Source organism: Notamacropus eugenii, chromosome 2, assembly GCF_028372415.1.
Source record: "Notamacropus eugenii isolate mMacEug1 chromosome 2, mMacEug1.pri_v2, whole genome shotgun sequence".
Lineage (NCBI taxonomy): Eukaryota > Metazoa > Chordata > Mammalia > Diprotodontia > Macropodidae > Notamacropus > Notamacropus eugenii.
The window spans coordinates 122,243,876-122,267,359 of record NC_092873.1 but is presented as its reverse complement, the minus strand read 5'-3'; the positions used below and the strand labels follow the sequence as shown (position 1 = coordinate 122,267,359).

General features: G+C 35.6%; 1 protein-coding gene across 2 annotated transcripts in view; it reads right to left on the bottom strand.

The window, feature by feature from the left end:
- Window positions 1–14,425: 14,425 nt before the first annotated feature.
- FAM83B (family with sequence similarity 83 member B) overlaps window positions 14,426–23,484 on the bottom strand; it is a 116,678-nt gene continuing 107,619 nt past the window's right edge. For both annotated transcript variants that reach the window (XM_072642499.1, XM_072642500.1), the window contains exon 5: window positions 14,426–18,012. In XM_072642499.1, coding sequence (XP_072498600.1) covers window positions 15,732–18,012 — 2,281 coding nt within the window. In that variant the 3' untranslated portion in view covers window positions 14,426–15,731. The remainder of the gene's footprint in view (window positions 18,013–23,484) is intronic.

Below are 23,484 nucleotides of genomic sequence, written 5' to 3'. Positions count from 1 at the left end.
TAAAACAATTAAAATCCTAAGATTATAGCATTTGTTAGAAAATAGATAGAAAATTAGTTTAAACAATCAATAATTTTAGTGAATTTGCAGTATTTCAACATATTGTCGACAAGATCCAACAGAAAGAGATAGAAAGAGAAACTCCATTTAAAACAGTTACAGAATATTTAAAATATTTAGGAGACTTCCTACAAAGATACATTATAAATATATGAATAATGCTACAAAATAGTTAATGAAAATAAAGAAAATCCTTTATACTTAGAGAAATATTAAATATTCATAGGTAAGCTGAGCTACCTAATTTAAAGTAAGTATCATAACAGTCAAACTACCAAAGGATTACTTCATAGATCTATTTTTTTTTTTAAACAACATTCATTTGGAGGAAGAAAACAATTAATAATCTCAAGGGAAACAATGAAAACAGAGTGGTTAGGAAATTAGGCCAGCACTACTAGACTTCAAATTATATTATGGAGCAGTACTCATCAAGATAATTTATATTTGTAACAAAAATGTCAAAAAATATTTATTAAGCACTGACTATGTGCCAGGCACCATACTAAGTGTTATGGATACATAAGAAGGCAAAACAAAAACCAGAACCCTCTCCCCCACTATACCCCAGAAAAAAGCAGGCTTTATTTTCATTGAAGAAGCTCATGGTCTAATAGAGGAGATGAAATATGAAGCAAAACAAAACAAAAAAAAACTACATATAAATAAGATCTTTTGTAGCACCAATGAAATATTCACAGTGTCTAAGCAGTCATGGATATCCCAGGACAATTCTGAATCATGAAATAAAATAGACTTTTTACATGGAACACAGAACCAAAACATTTATTCAGACACTAGAAAGCCAAATCCAGCATAGCAACAAAAATTTATACATAATAAAAATGCAAAGGACAGCACCATCCTCAAGCCTTCCCCATGGTAGGGCCTTGTGACAAACAAACACTCATGAGACTATCTGTCTGCCTCCTCCCTCTTCCCTCAGTTCTGACCAATTTCCTCTCAGCTCTGCTCTAGCTCCACCTCTTCCTGTTCTACCCTTCTTGCTCCACCCCTTCCTCTGCCATGTGTCTTAGACTCAAGTTACTCAGATTTCTGTATGACCCAGGCAGGTCACAGGAGCCTATTAATGAATGGCAAAGATCTCCCCATTAAAATTGCCATTATATTTGACCCAAAGATCTTTCTTATTCATTACATAGGGGCAACTGGTGTCAACAGAATTGTAAAAGGGATAACAGAAAATAAGCACATAAAACAGTATCTTAGGGTGGAATTTGAAAACAAGTACCCCATCACTCCACCCTCCAATGAATGGGGCCCAAAATCTTGGGGTAAGGGCCAAAGGTTTCTTCCACAGCTACTTCCTGTTGAAATGAGATGTAGAACTGTGCCTACTTCAAGGGGTCCCATTTAAGGGGTCAGTTCCTTAGCTGGTATCCAGAGTTTGGTTGATGCCAAGTGCAAGGGTGACACATCACAGTCATGGACTAGGGGTGATATCTGGCTTAAGCAATCATACATTAGCAGGTGGAGAGTATTAAGCCTGAAGAAAACAAATCTGACAAACAAGGTGAACAGAGAAAAAGTCAAAAAGAAACAAGGAGACAATAACCAGAAGGAGGATAAATATAGGGTTAGCCATGCTTCTGGAGTCCATGAACCCACCATCACAACCTCATTCACGATTGTTTTCATGCTCCCATCCTCGTCACCATTTGTAGCACCAAAGTGATATGCACAGCCCCTACAGCAGCTGTGAATCTCCTGACACAATTCTGAATCATGAAATAAAACAGATTCTTCACATGGAAGGCAGAACCAAAACATATATTCAGACAGCACCATCCTCAAATGTTTCCCATGCCAGAGTCTTCCCATAAACAAACACACAAGACACTAGCTGTCTGCTTCCCCTCTCTCCCTCAGTTCTTCCTGCTTTGACCAATTTCCTCTCAGTTCTGCTCTAGCTCTTCTTTTTCCTATTCCACCCATGTGACCCAAGAAGGTCACATGGGTCTATTAATGAATGGGAAAGATCTTCTCATTTAAAGTTCATTACATCTCTACAGGATAGATCTGAGAAAACCAATAGAAGAATAGGAGTACTATTAGAAAGGAATCTTCAAAGGATTGTTATGGATCTGATTTGTATGTGGTTCTTGAAGAAAGTCAGAGAGAACAGGAGAAAGAGATAAGGAGAGAGAAAATTCTAGGCACTGAGGAAAAGTCAGTGAAAATGTCTGGAGCTGAGAGATGGAAAGTCTTCTTTTAAGGAGGAAGTAAAAAGATGGAAAGTGGTGGGGAGAAGGGTATGCAGGGCTGTGAATCCCAAATAAAATTTTTATATTTGACCCTAGAGTTAATAAGAAGCTACTAGAGTTTACTGAATAGGGAAATAACATAGTCAGACCCATAGTTTAGGAAGATCAATTTAATAACTGAGTGGAGGATGGACTGAAGTGGGAGGAGCCTGGAAGTGGGGATAACCACCAGCATTCTATTGCATTAGTCTAAGGGCAGGTTAATAATGGTTTATGATAGGGTGGTGGCAGGGTCAGAAGAGAAAGGGAGGAGAATATGAGAGATTTTATCAAGGTAAAAATCAATAGAACTTAAAAGCATTGTATACTGAGAGAGAGTGAAAAGTCAAGTACAATACCTAGATTTTGAGCCTACATGACTGGACTGGAAATATGATGGACTCAACAGGAATAGAGAAGTTTAGAACAGAGGAGGCCTTAAGGTGGAAGTGGGGGAAATGTTAAGTATAGTTTTGAATATCTGGGGCAGAAGAGGGGAGAAGATCAGTGAGTGGCCTCATTTTTTTTTTCAGTGAAATAATGTGCAAGTTTCTCAGCTCAGAGAGTAAATAGAGAGGGGAATATGGAGGCATGGGAGGTCTGAGGAGGGATAAAAAGGTTTGGAAATATTACCATGGTGAATAAGACTGTAAATAAATGAAAGAGACATAAAAAAGGATTTCCTTGCAATAGCAAGGACCCAGTGGAGGTGACAAATCTGTAGTGAACTCAGTCAGCTTATTGTCCTGATTTTCCCTCTTTTCTTTCAACAGAACATGAGCTAGAACAAAGGCAGTGGAGAGTAGGAATAAGCCAAGGCTAAAAGGGTTGGCGATGAGTCTCAGAGGATAGAGTAGGAGACCTGTAGTCAGGAAGCCCTGAGTCCAAATTTGGCCTCAGATATTTCCTAAGTGTTGCATCCTAAGCAAGTCACCTAACCTCTATTTGCCTTAATTTACTGAAGAAGGAAATGGTGAACTTCTTGAATATCTTTGCCAAAAAAAGCCCATAGACTGCATGGTCCACAGGGTCATAGTGTCAGACATGACTAAGTAACTGAACAACAAAAAAGTCTTGCCAAAGCAAGGTCTTTCATTGAACAAAGTGGAAAGGGACCTGAGACAAGAGGGTTGGGTAGAGTTGATTTGATTTACCAAGAATCAAGATGAGAAGGGAAAGGTAGTCAGTTCAAGGATATTGGCTTGGGAAAGAATTGAGAGATAGCAGGATTAATGGTTGTAGTATAGACAGTTTAAACTCAACATGTCTAAAAGAGAAGTCTTGCTAGTCTGTTCTCCACAAATCTCTCCCTGTTTCAATTCATTCTCTACTCAGCTGTCAAAATGATCTTCCTCGAGTATTGTCTAACCATGCCCCTTCACCCTGACTCATTCAATAAACTTCAATTGTTCTCTGTTCCCTCTAGGATCAAATGTAAAATCCTCTGTTATGAATTCAAAGTCCTTTATAACCTGCCTTCTATTCTTTTTCTAGTCTTTGTACACCTTACTCTTCACCCCCTTCATACACACATGCTCTGTGTTGTTTTCTTTTCTAAATTTATGAAATAGAATAAGAATTCCATATCATAACATAGTTTTAAAAAGATGATTGGATATGAAACTGCAAACCTATATGTACAATTTGCTATTCCTTATAAATATATATTTATTATATATTCTTATGTTATATAATATGTATTATATGTTATTATATTACATAATATACTTACATATATAATTATGTATATATACCCTTATAATATGTAAATATCTATAATAAATATATAACTATATTATAAATAGTTATCATATAAATTTCTTTTTTCTCCTCACCCACCCTAGAGATGGCAACCATTAGACACAAATAAGTATATGCGTGTGTGGCTTTCTCTGTGTGTGTGTGCATGTGTGTATATGTAAAATCCTTCTATATATACTTCTACTTATTAGTTCTTTCTCTGGATGCAGATAGCATTTTCCTTCATAAGTCCTTCTGTTCTAGTTACACTGACCTTGCTTTTCCTCAGATAAGACACTACAATTCCCAACTTTAGGTATTTTCACTGTCTGTTCTCAAAGCAATTTCTCCCTCCTCACCTCCGCCTTGTGGCTTCATTGGGTTCTTTCAGCAGCAGTTAAAATCCCACCTTCTGCAGGATGCCTTTCTTGATCCTTCTTAATTCTAGTGCCTCTATGGATCCTGTCCAATTTTTTCTGTATATAGCTTGTTTATATGTGATTATTTGCATGTTGTCTCTCCCATGTTATTTTGAATTCTCTGAGGACAGGGATCATTTTTGCCTTTATATCCCCAACATATAGTAAAGTTCCTGACATATTGTAGGTACTTAATAAACATTTATTGACTGAGTATAAAGAACAGGTTTTGAGGATTCAAGACAGAGAGGTGAAATCACAACAGATTGTGCCAAGATTAGGGAATTTGAGAGTTCATTAAATAGAGAGGTTGATCACTGGAACAGATTAGGTACACAATGTGCAGAAACAAATGAATCTTGTCGCCTAGAGTCCACAGCTCCTGGTGTAAGGACTCACTCTCTAAGAGATATGACTTAAAAATCTTGAAAGTAGTCTGAGAAAATAAGCTTGGAATCAACATCACTCTATATGTATATATACTAAGATTAGCTCTAAATTGAAATATGATATATATATATTAAAGGTTATATCATAAATGAATGAGAGAAACAAGGAAAAATGCACAATCAAAAGGCATATCATAGAAAATAAAATAGTCAAATTTTGACACCATTAAATTTAAAATTTTCACATAAACAAAAACAATGTGACTAAATTCAGAAGGAAAACAAATATGGGGGAATACCATTGCAGCAACTTTCTCTGGTAAATATCTCATTTCTACGATATATAAGGAACTGATCCAAATTTAGTAAAATAAGAACAACTCTGAAATTGATAAATGGTTAAAGATATGGACAGGCAGTTCTCAGAGTATGATATTCAATCTATCAACAAGTATAAAAATGCTCAGATTCACTAATAATTAATGAAATGCAAAATATAGCAATTCTGAGCTTCTACTTCATATCTGTAAGATTGGTATAGATGATAAAAGGGAATGAAAGAAGATCATCAATTACAGAGTGGTTGCAGTTAAATAGGCACATTTATACATGGTTAGCTGAGTTATGTATTGACCTATCCATTTTGGAAAGCAATTTGGAACCAAGTACAAAATGTTACTAAGCTGTCCATACCATTTTACCTGGCAATATTATAAGATTTAAAATACAAAAACCCAGAGGAAAAGAACACACATATACAAAAATAATTATAGCAGGGTGTCAAACAACTGGGAGATAAGGTTGTGTCCATCAGTTGGGGAATGGTTGAATGTATTATGGTATAGAAGTGTAATAAAATATGATTGTGTCATAAAAACGAGGAAAAGGGCAACATCAGAGAAATCTAGTAAGACTTCTATGGACTGATGTAAAGTGAGGTAAGCAGAATCAGGAAAATTATATATATAATATATATATATTAATGAAACATTTTAAAGACAATTTTAAAAGGCCTAAGAACTTTGATCCAGAATATGACTAATCATGACTATAGAAACCTGAGGATGAAGAATAATTATTATAATCTCTAGTGCTTAGATAATACTTTAAGATCTGTCAAGCAAATTACAAATGTTATAGCATATCACTACCAAGTGACACAGGGAATAAAATATGGGAGTAAGAAAGACTTCAGTTACAATCTTAGATAATTACTCATTGTGTGATCCTGGGCAATTCACTTTCACCTCTCTGTGCCTCAGTTTCCTAATCTGTAAAACTGGGATAGTAATATCACTTACCTCACAGGGTTGTTATAAGAATCAAATATAATGAATACTACTCACTCTCCTGAGAAAAAGATAACGGACTGAAACACACAATGAGACATCTCTCTCTCTCTCTCTCTCTCTGTATGTATGTATGTATGTATGTATGTATGTATGTATGTATGTATATTTGTCATGGTGGGGTGAACATTTGTCCTGCTCCTTCATGAATATTTGTTTAAAAAAAGTTTTGTTTTTCTTTTCTGTTGTTTCCCTTTCTAATAGAAGTAGGGGTAGACATGGAATGGAGATAAAAATAAATAATTGTTAATTGAAAAATAAAGTGTAAACATGTGGGAAAAAAGGAAGAAAAGATTTTTCCATTAGGGCTTCAGCATGGACAGGTTATTCTAGATGAATTTCTTTCTTATTTTGGGAGGATTACTAAACTAGTGGATTAGGGGAATATTGTAGATGAGTTACTCACATATTAACAAAGTTTGATAAAGTCTCTCATGCTGTTCCTAAGCTAAAGATGTGCACTGGACTATAGAAAATGAGCTGGTTTCAGAACAAACAATCTACACCCAAAGAATAGTCATTACTGGTTCAATATCAAATTAAAAGACCCACCAGCATGGTTTTTGTAATAGTCTAGGCATCTGGTGATAAGGACTTGTACAGTGTGGTGGCAGTGTCAGAGGAAAAAAATGGCATATTTGAGAGATTTTGTTGAGGTGAGACCCACAGGCCTTAGGAACAAATTGAATGTACAGGGGTGAGAGAGAGTGGCTAATTTTGAGTATGAAACAAGTTCTATATTCTTCCTCCTGGCCCATTTCCACACTTAACTTTTGATGGGAGAAGTTTCTAGTGACTAATAACGAATCAAAACCTTTCATTCTGTAATTTAAATCCATTTCCTCTTCTGCTTTTAGTAGAAATGGAGAACTGCTCACTATCTTTCACACTATATAATACTCTTCCACATATCTTAACATTAAATGTCCCTTTTCTCAACTTTCTACTCTCCAAACTAAATAACATGAACCTCATTTCATTTTCTGAGGCTTAGTCATCCTTGTGATTCTCCTATGCCTTATTTACAAGTTTTCTACATGTCTCTTGTGAACCTTGATTCTTATGGAGGCTAGATTCCTGGATCTCCTCTCCATTCCCTGTCAAGCCCTTCTCACAGACAGAAAACAGCCAGAGTCCCTTAATACGCACCTGCACCCTGCCCTTGCTTCAGCTGAGGTTCTATAATCAAACCTACACAGGGGCCATAGAGTGAGGCCTAGAATCCCAGTTTCAGTTGCTCAGTATTGAACCATTCTTGATGCTGGTCCCACTCGGACCCTGTAACTTTGGGGGTAGAGGAGAGGTCATCCAGTAATTTATTTCTTATTTTGTTCCTTATGACTAAAATGCCTTTTCTTATAGCATACCTTCTCAAATTACTAGGTTCCAGTCTTCTTGCTTCATTTCTGAAACCATGAATACTCCATCTATGATGAAAATCTGGCTTCCTTTCTCCACTTTCCCTAGGATTTGTGGACCTGATCTTGAATCTCGTTCAGTATGACTGGATACACATTAAAAGCCCCTCAGGTATTCAGCCTGACTGCCATCTGTGACACACTGTCAGACCTTCCTGATGCCTACATGGTTGGATTTCCTTATAGTGACAGAGAGGAAACTTCAATATTCATATACCTCATACTTCTGAGATTTCATTATTTTTTCTTTCATTGAATTTCTGTCTGATTTTTTTTTCTATGGATTTCATTTTCATTCAGTTTCGTAAATGATTTTCTATTTGCCAAGATCATTTTCAATCTGATCTTCCTAAGTGTTAACTATTCTCAGCATGGTGTCATCTACAAATAATGAGTATGCTTTCTATTTCATGATTCAGTTTAATGATGAGCATCAAATAATATTCAGTCCAAGGCAGACCAATCAGATACTCTGCTTGTGTTGCACCAACTTAAATGCAGTTAACAACTTGAGAACAATTGTCTAACTAGTTGTGGACTCACAATAACCTATGAAGAATCAATTAATTCATTTTTGTCTAGGTGTGGCTTCTAAACTTAAAAGTATGTGAAGAAATTAGAGACCTAGACCAGTACAAGGTATTAAAGGAAAGAAAAATAATTCCAGTGAGAAAAAAAAGAGAAGGTATTGATATTGTTTACCCTGGAGAAGAGGATATAATGGATGAAAAATGCATCCATATCATAGGAACTTCTATTGGGAGGACAATGGGTAGTTACTCTTTCCTCTTTCTGGTGTATAAAGCAGTGGATTGAGCCTAACTTTCAATAGTAAGTAATATTTCAGTGGGACAAAAGGAAGATATGGGATAATAAAAAATGCAGAAAAGCTGACAAAGACTGGTAAATCATTGCCCCTGGAAAACTTTCAGAAGGGAACTGTCATATAAGTGACCAAGGAATCTTATTTGACCAAATAGATTTCTTCTAGTCCTACGGGGGTATGATATTAGATTGAGAGGTAACATAGGGTAACATTTCGAGAGTTCAGTGAAGAATAGAGTTTATATAATAACCTCTGTATTATATTCTTGGGGTTACAATAATAACTAAAATGACTTTCTGCCTGCTTCACAGTTGTTTGGGCTCATTATTTGGGCTATTATTGAATGATTCTGGAAGGCATAGTCTGCCACAGCCAGAACTAAGGTACTTGAACCTGTCCCTCACTTTAGGTGAAAAGCTTTATGTTTCGGGTTACTCAGGTTACATTTTCAAAAAGCTTGGACCATAGAGGATAAATTAAATATGTTTAAGACTCAGATAAACACCACAAATGATAGGGTTTTTTTAATGATGACAAATGATGAGGAAAATCTCTATTTTTGTATGCAAAGTTCTTTTTTCAGGGAGTAGAATTAGTTTTTGTATTGTATTTTTGTTTTCTATTCCAAATACTCTCCTTCACCCCACTCCTTATCTCACCAATTGAGAAGGAAAGAAAAATAATATTCCTACAAAATCATGTAAGACATGTTTCTACATAGCTATTCTTCAATCTGCAGTCAGTGTTTATCTGTTCTCTTTTGGTGGTGTGTTGTCAAGTAGATTTCCAAATATTTTGTACTGTCTATAGTAATTTTATTTTTAATACATTTTATTTAACTATTTTCCAATTACATGTAAACAGTTTAAGTCTTGTTCTGATGCAGAAAATTTGGGAAAAAAAACTTTCATAGAATACCTCTCATACACACACACACACACACACACACACACACACATATATATATATACAAGCACACATATGTATGTATATGTATATATATATATATTTTTTTTTTTCTTTAAGCTTTTGCTTGTAGATGTTTTCAAGTAGTTGTCTTCTTAGTTTGTGTTTTGAGCTTCTGTGTAACCATATTGCTTTTTTTGATCAGGTTCTTTCTTTTTTGTTTTCTGATTTTTCCTGCCTACTTCTTGACTTCGGGATTTGTCAGAGAAAAACTCTGCTGATCTCTGATGGGGATGACTGGCTTAAGCTTCCATTTATTATTTATTATTTATTATCTTCTTTCCCAGATTGATCTGAGGGCCTGTAGGTTGTTGTGTTTTTAATGTGATGAAAGAGGTCTTCTCACTGTCCTACTCATCTGTGCTCAGGTCCTTAACCAGAAAAGGCCAGTGGTCCTTTACAACTACAACTATTCCTCTTTGCTGTATGATTGTGACTTAGATCTGTGTTATAGGCAGTAGTTTACCAAATGGCACCCAGTCTTGAACCTAGTGAGAAACAGGGATCCATAAGATCTCTCACTAGGTGGTTAGTCCCTTCACCATTCCTGAGAGCTGGTACTGTTGATTCAACCATTACTGCTCCCTGTCTCTGCCACTACTAGGTGCCATGTGCTTGGCAAGCCCATACCCAAGTTTCAGTATACCTTTCTTTCTGCCTTCCCAAGCCATCTTCCCATAAAGACTCACTGTGATTTTTTTCTTAATTTTTCATTCAGAATTCTGTTTGATATTTTCTGTGGTCATTTTGTCGGAGAGGTTCTGGAAGAGTTGGCAGTTGTAACTTGCACTCTTCCATCACAATTTTTTCTCTGCAAAGTCTTTTATAGTAGTGTGATCAAATTCAAATAGAAATGGATCCTTATGGCTGCATATTGACTTAGAAAAACAAAAGTTATCATTATATATGTTTTAGTGCACTTTTTATTTTGTTAAACATTTGCCAATTACATTTTAATTTGGACTTCTCTCCTCAGGCCATAAATCTGATATCTCTGCTTTAAAATACCCCTTAATACTTTCCAGGATTTCCAACTTTTTTTTTGCTTGCAGAGTACTTTAGTTGAACCTTTTTTAAAAACCTTCAAATACCAGCATTCCAAATGAATATAAATGACTTTTAATAGTATTTTTTTTGTTCAACGACTAACCCAGAAATAAGGATGCAAAGTCATTCAATCCAGTTCTATTAACTGTCATACCATTTATCAGGATGACTACCTTAACTGAGAGTCGTTGCAGTATAGCTGAAAGAATGCTGTGCATATGTGTATGTGTGCATGTGTGTGTGTGTGTGTGTTTGTGTTTTTCTGTGTGTGGAGGGTACCTTGGTTCAAATTTTGATTCTGCTGCTACTACTAGCTATGTGAACTTATCACATAACTTTAATCATTATTTTTTTATCTATAAAATGAGATTAGATGAGACAATATTTAAGATTCATTCTATTATATCCCATTTATACTTTGTCTCTAAGTCAATATGACACCAATCTTTTAAATGTCTGACCTATAAATTGCAAACTTGATTAAACTTTCTGAATAGCGTTTCTCTAACAGGTATTAATAGGTACAATCTTCACAAAATCCCTCCAACGAGTACTTGGTAGGTATTACAATGCTATATTATGATGCTATTGCTATATGGTTCATTATTCATGTACAGTATTTCATGTACTTTATGGTCTAACTCTGGTAGGTCAGCATGGAAATCTAGATCAAAGGAACTGACAAACTTCTACAACATATTTTTTTTTTGTAGAGCAAAATCTCAAAAGTAGGCAAGTGACAATTAGATGTCAAAAACTGAATTACTTATTAGTCCACAACTGACTTTTTAAAGAAAATTTCATGAAATATAAAACATTTAAGCCAAGTACTAATACCATAGTACATACTGAAATGGTTAAGGGAATGTGAATGTTGCTTGAAGAGGAAGGCTTGGGCCGAAGCTTCTTGTTTGTCTTTTTAATACAAATGCTATTTCCATAAAAAGGAGCATTTCAATCATAACAGTTATATTGATGATTAAATGAGTCTAAATTATAAAACATCTAAGCATGGTCCAAAGACTTAACACTGGAAGATCAAGTATAGAAAAAGTTATAAAGAGAACTTAAAAAAACTTACAATGAATTTTTTTAAATAAAATCTTTAATATTCAATTGATGTTGTCCAAGAATTTGGAAGAATAACTGTCCTGCTAACATTGCATGGCCATTGCATACAAAAGTTGAGTCTTTGCTTGTACCAACTCATCTTTTAGCCTAAGACAATCATTTTAAAAAAATTATAAACATTTGAGTATTCAAGTTGTAGAAAACAAAGATTTATTTTAAATGGAAGAGTTGTAGTAGAATGGATAATCATTTTATTTTTGCTCATCAAGATTATTTGTCTTTGTTCGTTATAAACAATAATTCCATTTTATTTTTATTTTTATGTTCTCAGGAGAGGAAACTATATAGAAAAACAGCAAAAATTGAGGTATAACTGAGAAACTGAGTAGCTCTTGTGCAGTACAGTGATAGTTGAGTAAAACAAACTCCAAATATCTATTTTTCTCTTGAAAGACAACACAAAAAACACATGATTGACAAAATAATGTGTTCTTTAAATCAGACCTTAAATCATTGATCTACCCTCAAGTATGGCAGCTCAAAACCAAAGTGAATTGGCTTACCTATAATAGAAGGACCTAGTATACTGAGATAATTTCCCAAATTTCAGATTGTACATCACCTTTCCTGGGTATTCTATAATATAACTTGTTATTAGTTACAGAAGAAAAAAAAAATTATGCAACATGAAGATTTTAAATAATATCAGTTTCTCTTCTGCTATAACCAATATGGAAAAGAATGGAAAAATTACTTTGTAAATAATCTAACCATAAAAGACCATACTTTTTACCATATGATACTGAGAATTAAAATCTTAATAATTTTCAATATTGTTTTAGAGAGGTGGGGGAATATGGGTGCAGGAGAGTTAATATACTGCCAGAAATATTCTTTGTTTTGATAGTTTGCCTTTTTTTCTGTCACAAAGGAAGGTTCTGTGTATGTATGTGTTTGTGTGTATGTTTGGAGGGGGAAGATATCTGAAAATATATGTGGTGCAAAAACAAATGCCATACGTAAACCAAATAAAATAGTCTGAGTGAAATTATAGGTGCGTTGGAACAACCTTAGAAAGAACACGGGTACAGAAAAGATCATGGCACTTAAAACTCATTAGGCTTACTTAACAAAGTCTCAGCTCCACTCCAAAGTAGCCATGTGGTTATGGACAATTTGCTTAAGCTCTCTGGGCCTCACTTTCTTCATTTGTAAAAAGAGGATGATAATTATTACATTATTTGATGGGGCTGTTTTAAGGAAAACCTTTTGTGAACTGTGAAATACCATAGAAATGTAGATTATTATAATTAGAATTCAACAGTCCCTGAGTCACGAAGAAGTCAAAGACTTTTGATAAGATATTGACTATGGCACTGACAACTGAACTAGCAGAGGACATTGCAGAAAGGAAGCCACCAACAGAGGAGAAAAATAATAAGCAAAATTAAAATTCATCTTATTTTGTAATGGCCTGAACTGTCATGGATTAATGTATTGTTCAAGAACACGAAAGACAAATGAGCATCTCACATGCCGCCATTTTGATTAAGGCAAAATGACTCAGTGATCATTTTGTAGCAAGCAAAAGGGAACTGTGCATAGCCAGTTTTGTTGAAGAATTTGCATAAAGCAAGACTGCATAACATATGGCCTATGGGCCCCTTGGGCAGACTGCAAGTGGCCCATGGGCCCTATGTTGGGTAGGTCCAAATTAACATCACAGTGCTGCCTGCTTTGAGAGATATAAAGAAAGTCAAATAATATAATGGCATATACTTGGTCCACTTTTTTTAAAACTTTAGAATGTAATGATCTGTAATAATGTAACTGGGAGAATCATTTCCAATAGTCAATCATTGTTTAGTTTCAGCTTTAAAATATCATTGTCCTAATTTCCTCTCCCCGTCTAAGGTCCAGGATTACCTGATGGTAAAAAATGGACTTAGGTCAGGATCTGCATTCAGATCCCAACTCTACAAATTTGTTACCTGTATGATCTTAGGCAAGTTGCAATCCCTTTCTGGGCCTCTGATTCTATATCTGATTAAATAATATTGCAAATATTTATCATAATGATTGACAAATAATAGGTGCCTAGCAAATATTTATTCACTTACCTCCCCCTGAAGACCTGTGATACTTAGTCCATGGTTTTTATAAGCTGAGAGAGAACTCATGATCCAGGAGTAACAAAAACTAACAGATATCCTCAGTGATAAGCAGCCTGTTGGGCACAGAGCAGGCACTTAATATATTTTAATTGATTGATAGGAAAGAGCAAGGTTCCTAGATTTTGTCCCTTTTTACACTAAAATTGAACCTGTTTACATGATAATTTATGGAACATTAATATGTGCACACTAACTGCCACTTTTATGAATGATGTGATACATCACTAGCTATCTGGCTTCCATGCCAGTACTTTAAAAATGCTACTGGTATACAATGACAAACAGACTAATAGTTACATGAAAGAAACAACTCCTTTAATTTCAAACAAGTCTTGAATTTGCCCTGCACTGACTAGCTTTAATTTCATAGTTACAGCAGTACCTTGGAATAAAGTCTTTAACTTGGGAATTACCTATTTGAAAGATTTTTCTTAATCGTTGCGCAAAATTTCCTATATTAACTTAATGATCACAAATCTAGAGCTAGAAGGGATCAGAGACCATTTTGTCCAACCCCTCATTTTATAAAAAAGGAAACATGTCTTGAATTAAGCATCTTGATCAAGTTTTCACAGATAGGAGGTGGCAGAGTCATGATTCTAATTCAGGACCTTTGGCTCTAAATCCAGTTGTCTTGGCAGCACACTGTACTTGATATTTCAATTGGAAAATGATAATAACAGACTGGTAGGGGTGACAATATTTTGTATTTCTCAAATTAAGTTTATTTGTTGCTGCAGTGAATTCTTTACAACTAAATGGAGTAAATCCAATTTTAAAATAGCCCATATTTTTAAATAGTGCTTTCACATCTGTTATTTACTATTATCGTCACCAAATTCTTACAAGGAAGGTTACAGCAGGTACTATTATGTTCAATTTACAGAGAAAAAATAGGGCATGAGGAAGATAAATAGACCTTCCCAAGGTCACATAATCAGTGGCATAGCCAGACTAGGACTGACCCTACTTCTCCTTATTGTTCACCTTCTGTCCTTTCTCCCACACTACAATTCTACTGTATTTACCTCAGCTTACAAAAAAGCAGCAAAAGATATTGCAAGAAAATTGTTTAGAATCATGATTTTTCTCCTAATAATGTCATACTACTTTTTATTTTTAAGAAACTTTGGTGTTAGATTAGATAAACATGGGGAAAAGTGCAACTTGTCCAAGGTCTACTATAAGCTTTAGAGTTAAAAGCAAATGAGCGCTTCAGTAGACTGGAACCTGGGGAGGCTGGAGAAGGGCTGAATCAAAATTGGTTACTTTCATCCAGAGGCAGAAATTAGTTCTCAAAAGTTTTCATAGCAGTACTGAGATGAAATCCTGTAACACACGTGTATTGGTTGAAGCTGTATCCTCTAAATCCTCTGGCAAAATGAAATATCTAGTGTGGGGTGTATACAAATGATACTGCCCTTTGGCTGCCAAACCAGTTAGCTATTCTTCCCAGGAAAATGATTAATATGCTAATGAAATGTTCCAGCTTGTCCTGTAGAAGACTTTAAAGCTAATTAAAAAGACATTATGTTATTGTGGATTTTCTTTTCCTTTTTTTCTTCTATTTTGGAGTGTACATCACAAAGATACATTTTAAAAAAGTCACTGACACCACGACTTTCTCTTTTTAAAGGAAAGATTTTAGAAAATGGTATGTGTGGTTTAAAAGGATTCACTATCTTCTTATTTATCTAACTAAAGATTATTACTTTTTAAAAAAATCTTCAGTCTAAAGAAAAATAAACATTTTCACTTACATTCATTTTTAAAATTGTTTTCAAAACTTCCTTTGGACAAATTCCAGCTGCAGTGTTAAAGACTGAATTTATTACATAAAAGTAGACCTTTACTATACAATAGTATACATGTAAACATGTGCATTAGCTATAAAATTTTCCCCGAAGAAACCCATTTGCATTGTACAGAACCTGTCCACAGTTTTATCTGTTCAAGTATTTGAGTCCATGGAAACTTTAAAATTTTGCGTAGATTGTTGCAATTAGAGCTATTTGTTTTTGTTTATGAAATTTCCAAATTTTTGCATAAATCCTCGAAATTTATTTTCATTTGGCTGATAAGAGCGATAGACAGCAGAATTGTAGTTGAGCATGGGACTGGTCCTACCATAGCTATTACCAGTATTGATGTTCTTTATCTCAGGACGGTGCATGTTGGGACTTGGCATGTGGCTTGTGGGTTGAACAGAGCTTTCTATCTTACAAAATGGCTCAAAGCGACTATACACACGCCTGTCTGTTGAATGAGATCTTAGCAGCTCACTAGGCTTTGGCCTTGGAGAGGGAGGTGCTCTTTCAGGGACTATCCTTGGCTTTATTTCTTTTAAATCTTGGTACTGAATCTGCTCAGTGTTGAATCTTGGAGCAGAAGCATCTCCTGCACTTTCTAAGAATTCTTTTTCAACTGGGTATACAGAAGGGCTGGTCCTGTTCTCATCCATGCTCACTAGAGTGGATCCAACAGCAATATTCTCCTTGCTCTTATGGACGCTCCCTTGTGAATTGGCTGAAGGAGAGCGTCTCCTTCTTGGAGATGAATCTATTTTTGGCTCCGATTTCTTTGGCTTTTGATTTTCTTCTGCCTCTGAAGCTAAAGTATCGGAACTACTACACATTCTATAAAAAGCAGGAGCTTTATTTTTTGACAGAGTGTCTTTCTTTTCTGGTGTGAGGCTGAGTAATGACCTCAGCTTTTGGGAACCTTTTTTCAAAAAACTTGGGGAACCCTTCACTTCTTTCTTGGAGGATACATCTTTTGGGAGTTCCTCTTTGTTTACTTCCAAAAGAGCAGCAACAGAAATGGACTTGGTGGTGGGAGGGTTTGGAGATTCCCCTCTCAGATCTTCATCTTCAACCCCTGGGTTTTGGGTCACATTGTGCATGCTTTTAGAGCTCTTCAATAAATCCTCTTTGGTTTTTTCTGGCTGCTTGACTTTATTCCTAGTCAGTGTGCTATACACATAGTGCTTGCCCCCACCATGATCCAGATTGGGCTTGGAGTTCTCAAAGAATGGAAAACTTCGCCTTTTTAGTAAGTTCTCATTTTGCTCAGTTTTCAGAGTTTCCATTTGTTTGTTCACACCTAAAGTTGTATATAAATAGTTATTTGATTCAGGTGGACCATGTGTGTCTTGATTTAAAACAGGGTCATGGTGGTTTTCTACAACCTGCAAGCTGTGCCTTTTTGATTCATCTAACTGAGGTGGCTGGGGATTTGTAGTTAATTCTGGTAAATTTTGGTTTGAAGAGTGTTGCACATTGGATATCTCTTTAGATGATATCTCTTTAGATGATTCACTTCCCTGAGAACCAATTATTGTTGAGTTTGAGGATCCTGTTGTACAACTATTTACTTCTTGCTGTTCTGGTAAGGTTGGTTTAAACACAATTGATGAACGAAGCCGAGAATGAGTATAAAGGGCATTGGCTTTAATATTTTCAAGTCCGTCATAACCTTCAAACCTGTCTCCAGGAGCTGAGCCATTTGCATCAGGCATCCCTTCCGTGTGATCATTTAAATAGGATTCAATTCGCCAATTTCGTAGGAAGGATTTTGTGGTATTTTCAAGGGTAGGCATCCTTTGTTGCAAAAAGCGAATGTGATTATCAGTCCCATTAAAAGATCGTCGTACATTTGAATTTCTTTCTGGAAGATTTGTGGTTTTCCTCTGTGCCAGGCGGTCTGCAAAACTCTGTGCAGGCATATGGCGGGGGTTCGTATAACCACCTCGTGAAGATGATGCAACACTAAGGCTATCTGAGGGCATTTTCCAATTAGTTGATGGATTGTTGGCCCGATTCATAGCCCTGTTGAGCAGCAGATAGGGAGTTGTTTCTGGCTGTTCCCCAGCATAACTATGTCTCTTCCAATTCTCGTTTATCTGACTGGGTTGACACTGGCGGATTTTATTTGGACCATTAAAATTTGGTAAAAAATGTGGCTTGTATCCATGATTCCATATGTTAGGTCTGTCATGTTCATTGAATCCATATATTCCTCTATTTTTAAAGTAACCAGGATTGTCTTGCCTAGCAAAAAGATTTCTCTGACTGGAAAAGGAAGCTAAAGAAGACACTGAACGTTGGTAGGTACTGTTTTCCCAGAGAGGCTTGCCATTTTTTGCCTTCACTGATTCTTCCTGGGCAAATGGACTAGGGATAGAGGACCTGGCATATAGAGTCCTAAATTCTTCATCAAATGATTCAACCAGCTGTCCTGTGATAATCTGTACCATGCTGAGATGTGCTTTTTCAAATGACCACATGTAGCTGAAAATATTTTCAAAAAGATATGTTAGAAATTATATATTTCATACCTTTGAGAATTTTTGATTACTGTCAGTAATCTACTAGAAACTAACTATATTTAATTATAACTATAAACTATATGTATATTGAACTTACAAATAATGTAATTAATATAGCATACTTTTCAGTAGCACTATGAAACAGTAATAGAGGATTTGATAAATAAGACTTGCATTCTTTTATTAAATATTACAAAAGTGAAAGTATAGGCTTCATTTTCAACTGCAATTACTTCTGATTGTTTAGGAGTAAATACATAATATTAAAACAGAACATTATGAAGGTTTAAAGTATAACATGAATTTCTGCTTATTAAGTTTTTACTTCATTGAAAGGCTGGCATCAAGTATCATACACACACACACACACACACACATATATATACTTACATCATTTATATCTATATCTTTTTTTTGCTATGTCCATATCTATATTTATAGAACTGTGCTTACAGGTGCAGCTATATCTACATCTTTATCCTATGGCTATCTGTAGTATGTCTATATCGATGTCTATGTTTATATCTAGCTAAACAAAAAATGAGGTAAATCAGTATTTTCAAAAATAATACCTTGTCTGTGACATTAGAAAGACTAGACATGATAATACTCTTTGAAGGCAAGTCCATAAAGTCTCAACATTTTGCCAAAATCTTATCATAGTGACTTAATAAGTAACCATAATTTATTACGATGGATGCTTTAAAAACCAATATGAAATCTTGGGAGCAATAGCTGCAAATGCTAACTTAAAGACAAACCATACAGGTGTTTAACATAAAAACAACTACAGATTACAAAGAGACTTCCAGTTAGAATAAATTATACTGGGGGATAAATTATAAAAAGATAATGTAAGGGACAATAGTTATAAGGCACTAAAGGAAAGCGGAAAGTATAACCACTGTCATGTATACTCTGGGTCAGAAATAAAGTTAGATATTAATTAAAAGGAATCATTTTTAAAACTTCCAATCCTTTGTATTGAATTACCACTTTGAACACTATGGAAATTTTTCAATTATTTTTGTAAAAAAAGTTAATGTGGCATAATATATGGGAGTCAGTGAATTGTAAAACAAAATTACTGATTATCCACTCAGTGCTAAGTACTACACTGGGTACTGTGTTGAAAGATAAAGAAAAATATCAAGTCTCTTCAGGCTTACAAACCCGGATGATATTACCAGGATATACTGATGAAAGTGAATAAGAACATACTTGAATCTTGGTTTGAAAATGTCCTGCCTGTGTGACCGTGGGCAAAACCAAACAAATAAACAAATAAATAAAAACCTGAGTCTCAGTTTTACAACCTGTAAATTGAAGTACTGAAGTAGACAACATCTAAGGTTTCTCCTAGCTCTAAATCCATGTAATTGGGAGATAGCAGGGGAAGTCTTGCATTCAAAGCTCGGGAGCTTGAATTTGCATTTTACTTACTCATTCATTAAGCAAAGTTATTATATACAGGCACCAGAGGAGAGCTAGTTAAATGTGTCATTTTTCATGTTCTTCAGACTCTCATAGAGAACAGGAGACAGATGTAAATAACTTGATTGAAGGAAGACAGAGGGGTTCAGATAAAATGTAAGAACAATGAGACAGGAGACATTAATCACTTCTTCCTGGGGCAAGAGGTGGGGTTTGGAAAGGTTTTCTGGAGGAGGCATAGTCTGGGATGAGAAATAATGAAGAGACAGTAATTATAAGTATATGAAGCAGAGAAAAGGAGGTAAAAGTGATGTTTCAGCTACATTTTCCCAGCAGCTAACTAAAGGATATATCAGAGGGCAAAGAGAATAGAGACAGAGAGTGAAATGATTATTGCTACAATCTATATGTGGGGTAATAGTGTAGGCAACTAGATAAGAATGTGTGGAAACATAAAGCAAAAGGCTAATTCTAGACAGAAAAGAGCAACACATGTTTATTAAGCATTTTTAATGAATAAAACATTATGCCAGGTGCCAGTATTAGAAAGATGAGAACAATATCATCCATACTATCAAGGAGCTTTCAAATATAATGGGGGTATTACACATGAACACAAATAAAGATTAAAGATGTAAAATGTGATTCATAATAAGAGATCATAAAAGACTTCAAGGAGGAAGTGGCACCATAGCCAGGCTTTCAAGAAAATATTTTTTGAAAAGTAAAGGTGAGGAAAGAATGCACAAAGTCAATTAGTCAACAAGCATTTATTAAGTGGCATTAAGGTTGCTAATCATTGGGGATGCAAAAAGCAAAGAAAAAAAGGAGGCACAGCCAAGATGGCAGAGTAGAAGGATGAATTTGCTCTAGCTCTACCCCCATAGCTCATGAAATACCTGCCAAAAATAATTCTACACAAGTCCTAAGGCAGCAGAAGCCACAAAACAACAGAGTGAAAGAGATTTACAGCCCAAGACAGTCTGGAAGGCTGACAAGAAAGATCTATTGCACCAGGCTCACAGTGGAGCTCAGCATAGAACAGACAGGACTAGAGCAGGTTTCAGGGCATGGAATCATGGGTAGCAGCTGTGGTTTGCAGATTTCTCAACCCACAAATGCCAAAGACAGCTTCAAAGGTCAGTGAGAAAGCTCTTTCACCTGGACGAGAAAGGTGCAAGGTCCAATCCCAGCCCTGGCCCAAGGAAGGCAGCGGCCACTGCAGCAGCAGCTTCCATTTGTGGAGCCCTCTGCCTGAAGACCCTGAGGGAATCAAGCAGCTGAACTGGGTCTCAGTTCTGAGGGGTGGTCCTGGGGTGAGGAGAAGCTCTGGCTTGGTGGAGACTCTGGAGAGGGAATCCTGCTCACAGACTAGATTGCAGGCCAAGACAGGAGTACACTAGCCTCCCTTCATTGTGTCACCTTGGAGGAACTGAGAACTTATAGGTCCCTAGAATATATCCTCCACTTGACAAAGGACTCAAAAGTCCTTTGAGCTGGGAAAATGCCCCCAACATGGAAAAAAATAAGACTATAGAAGGTTACTTTCTTGGTGAAAAGGTATTTTCTCCCATCCTTTCAGATAAGGAGGAACAAAACATATCATTAGAGGAAGACCAGAAAGTCAAGGCTTCTACAACCAAAACCTCCAAAATAAATTGCAATGGTTTCAGGCCATGGAAGAGCTCAAAAAGGATTTTGAAAAGAAGTAAGAGAGGTAGAGGAAAAATTGGGAAGAGAAATGAGAGAGATGCAAGAAAATCATGAGAAGCAAGTCAACAGCTTACTAAAGGATGCCCAAAAAATGCTGAAGAAAATAACAACTTTAAAAGTAGACTAACCCAACTGGCAAAAGAAGTCCAAAAAGCCAATGAGGAGAAGAATACCTCAAAAGCCAGAATTAGCCAAATGAAAAAGGAGGTTCAAAAGCTCACTGAAGAAAACAGTTCTTTAAAAATTAGAAAGGAGCAGATAGAAGCTAATGGCTTTATTAGAAACCAAGAAATTACAAAACAAAACCAAAAGAATGAAAAAATAGAAGACAATGTGAAATATCTCACTGGAAAAATAACTGACCTGGAAAACAGATATAGGAGAGACAATTTCAAAATTATGGGACTAACTGAAAGCCATGATCAAAAAAAAGAGCCTAGAAAACATCTTTCATGAAATTATTAAGGAAAACTGCCCTGATATTCTAGAAACAGGGGGTAAAATAAATATTGAAAGAATCTACTCATCACCTCCTGAAAGAGGTCCAAAATGAAAAACTACTAGGAACACTGTAGTCAGATTTCAGAGTTTCCAGGTCAAGGAGAAAATATTGCAAGCAGCTAGAAAAAAACAATTTGAATATTGTGAAAATACAATCAGGATAACACAAGATGGAACAGTTTCTACTTTATGAAATTGAAGGGCATGGAATGTGATATTGCAGAAGTCAAAGAACCTAGGATTAAAACCAAGAATCACCTTCCCAGCAAAACTGAGTATAATACTTCAGGGGAAAAAATGGACATTCAATGAAATAGAGGACTTTCAAGCATTCTTGATGAAAAGACCAGAGCTGAAAAGAAAATTTGACTTTCAAACACAAGAATCAAGAGAAGTATAAAAAGACAAACAGGAAAGAGAAATCATAAGGGACTTACTAAAGTTGAACTGTCTACATTCCTACATGAAAAGATAATATTTATGACTCTTCAGACTTTTCTTAGTATTTGGGTAGTTGGAGGGATTATATACATATAGACAGAGGACACAGGATGAGTTGAATAGGAAGGAATGATATCTGAAAAATAAAATTAAGGGGTGAGAGAGGAATATATTGGGGGGAGAAAAGGAAAAATAAAATGGGGTAAATTATTTCTCATAAAAGAGTCAAGAAAAAGCTTTTTAATAGAGGGGAAAAGTAGGGAGGTAAGAAGGAAAAAGTGAAGTTTAATATCATCACATTTGGCTTAAGGAGGGAATGACATGCACACTCAATTTGGTATGAAAATCTATCTTACACTACTGGAAATTAGTGGAGAAGGGGATGAGTAGGGTGGGCAAATGGGAGGAGGGAGTAATTAAAAATAGCTAGTAATTATTAATTAGAAGTAAACACTTTTGGGGAGGGACACGGTCAAAAGAGAGAATAGAATAAATGGGAGGCAGGATAGGATGTAGAGAAATGTAGTTAGTCTTTCACACCATGACTATTATGGAAGTCTTTTGCATAACTACACATGTATAGCTTATATTGAATTCCTTGCCTTCTCAGTGGGGATGGATGGGGAGGGAGGAAGGGAGAGAAGTTGGAACTCAAAATTTTAGGAATGAATACTGGGAACTGTTTTTGCATGCAACTGGGAAATAAGAAATACAGGTAATGGGGTATAGAAATCTATCTTTCCCTACAAGAAAAGAGAGAAGATGGGAATAAGGGAAGGGGGGATGTGATAGAAGGAAGGGCAGATTGGGGGAAGGGGTAATCAGAATGTATGATGTCTTGAGGTTGGGGGAGGGGAAATATGGGGCGAAGATTTGGAACTCAAAATCTTGTGGAAATGAATACTGAAAACTAAAAATAAATAAATACATTAAAAAAAAAGAAAAGAAAAAAGAAACCCTCCTTTCAAAAAGCTTATATTCTAGCAGGGGAGATAACATGGCTAAATCAGAACCAATAAGAAAAACTATAGAAAATAAAAGTGAAAGTAACTATAAAGGTGAATAGAACCAGCAATAGAAACCAAAAAAGGTCTTTTAGAGGTGTATGAACTTGAATTAAGTTTAATAGGAATCCAGGGTCTTTAAGACTTGAAGGTTGTGTGTGTTTTGATGATGGTTGGAAGAGAGCACTCCAGACTTTGGAAATGATCAGTGTAAAGTCATGGAGAAGGGAGACTGGATGGTGTATTCAAGGAATAGCAAAGAAGCAAATATGGTTAGAAGACAGAACACATGGATAAAAGTAAAATAGAAGAAGACTGGAAAGGTAGGAAATGGCTAGAGT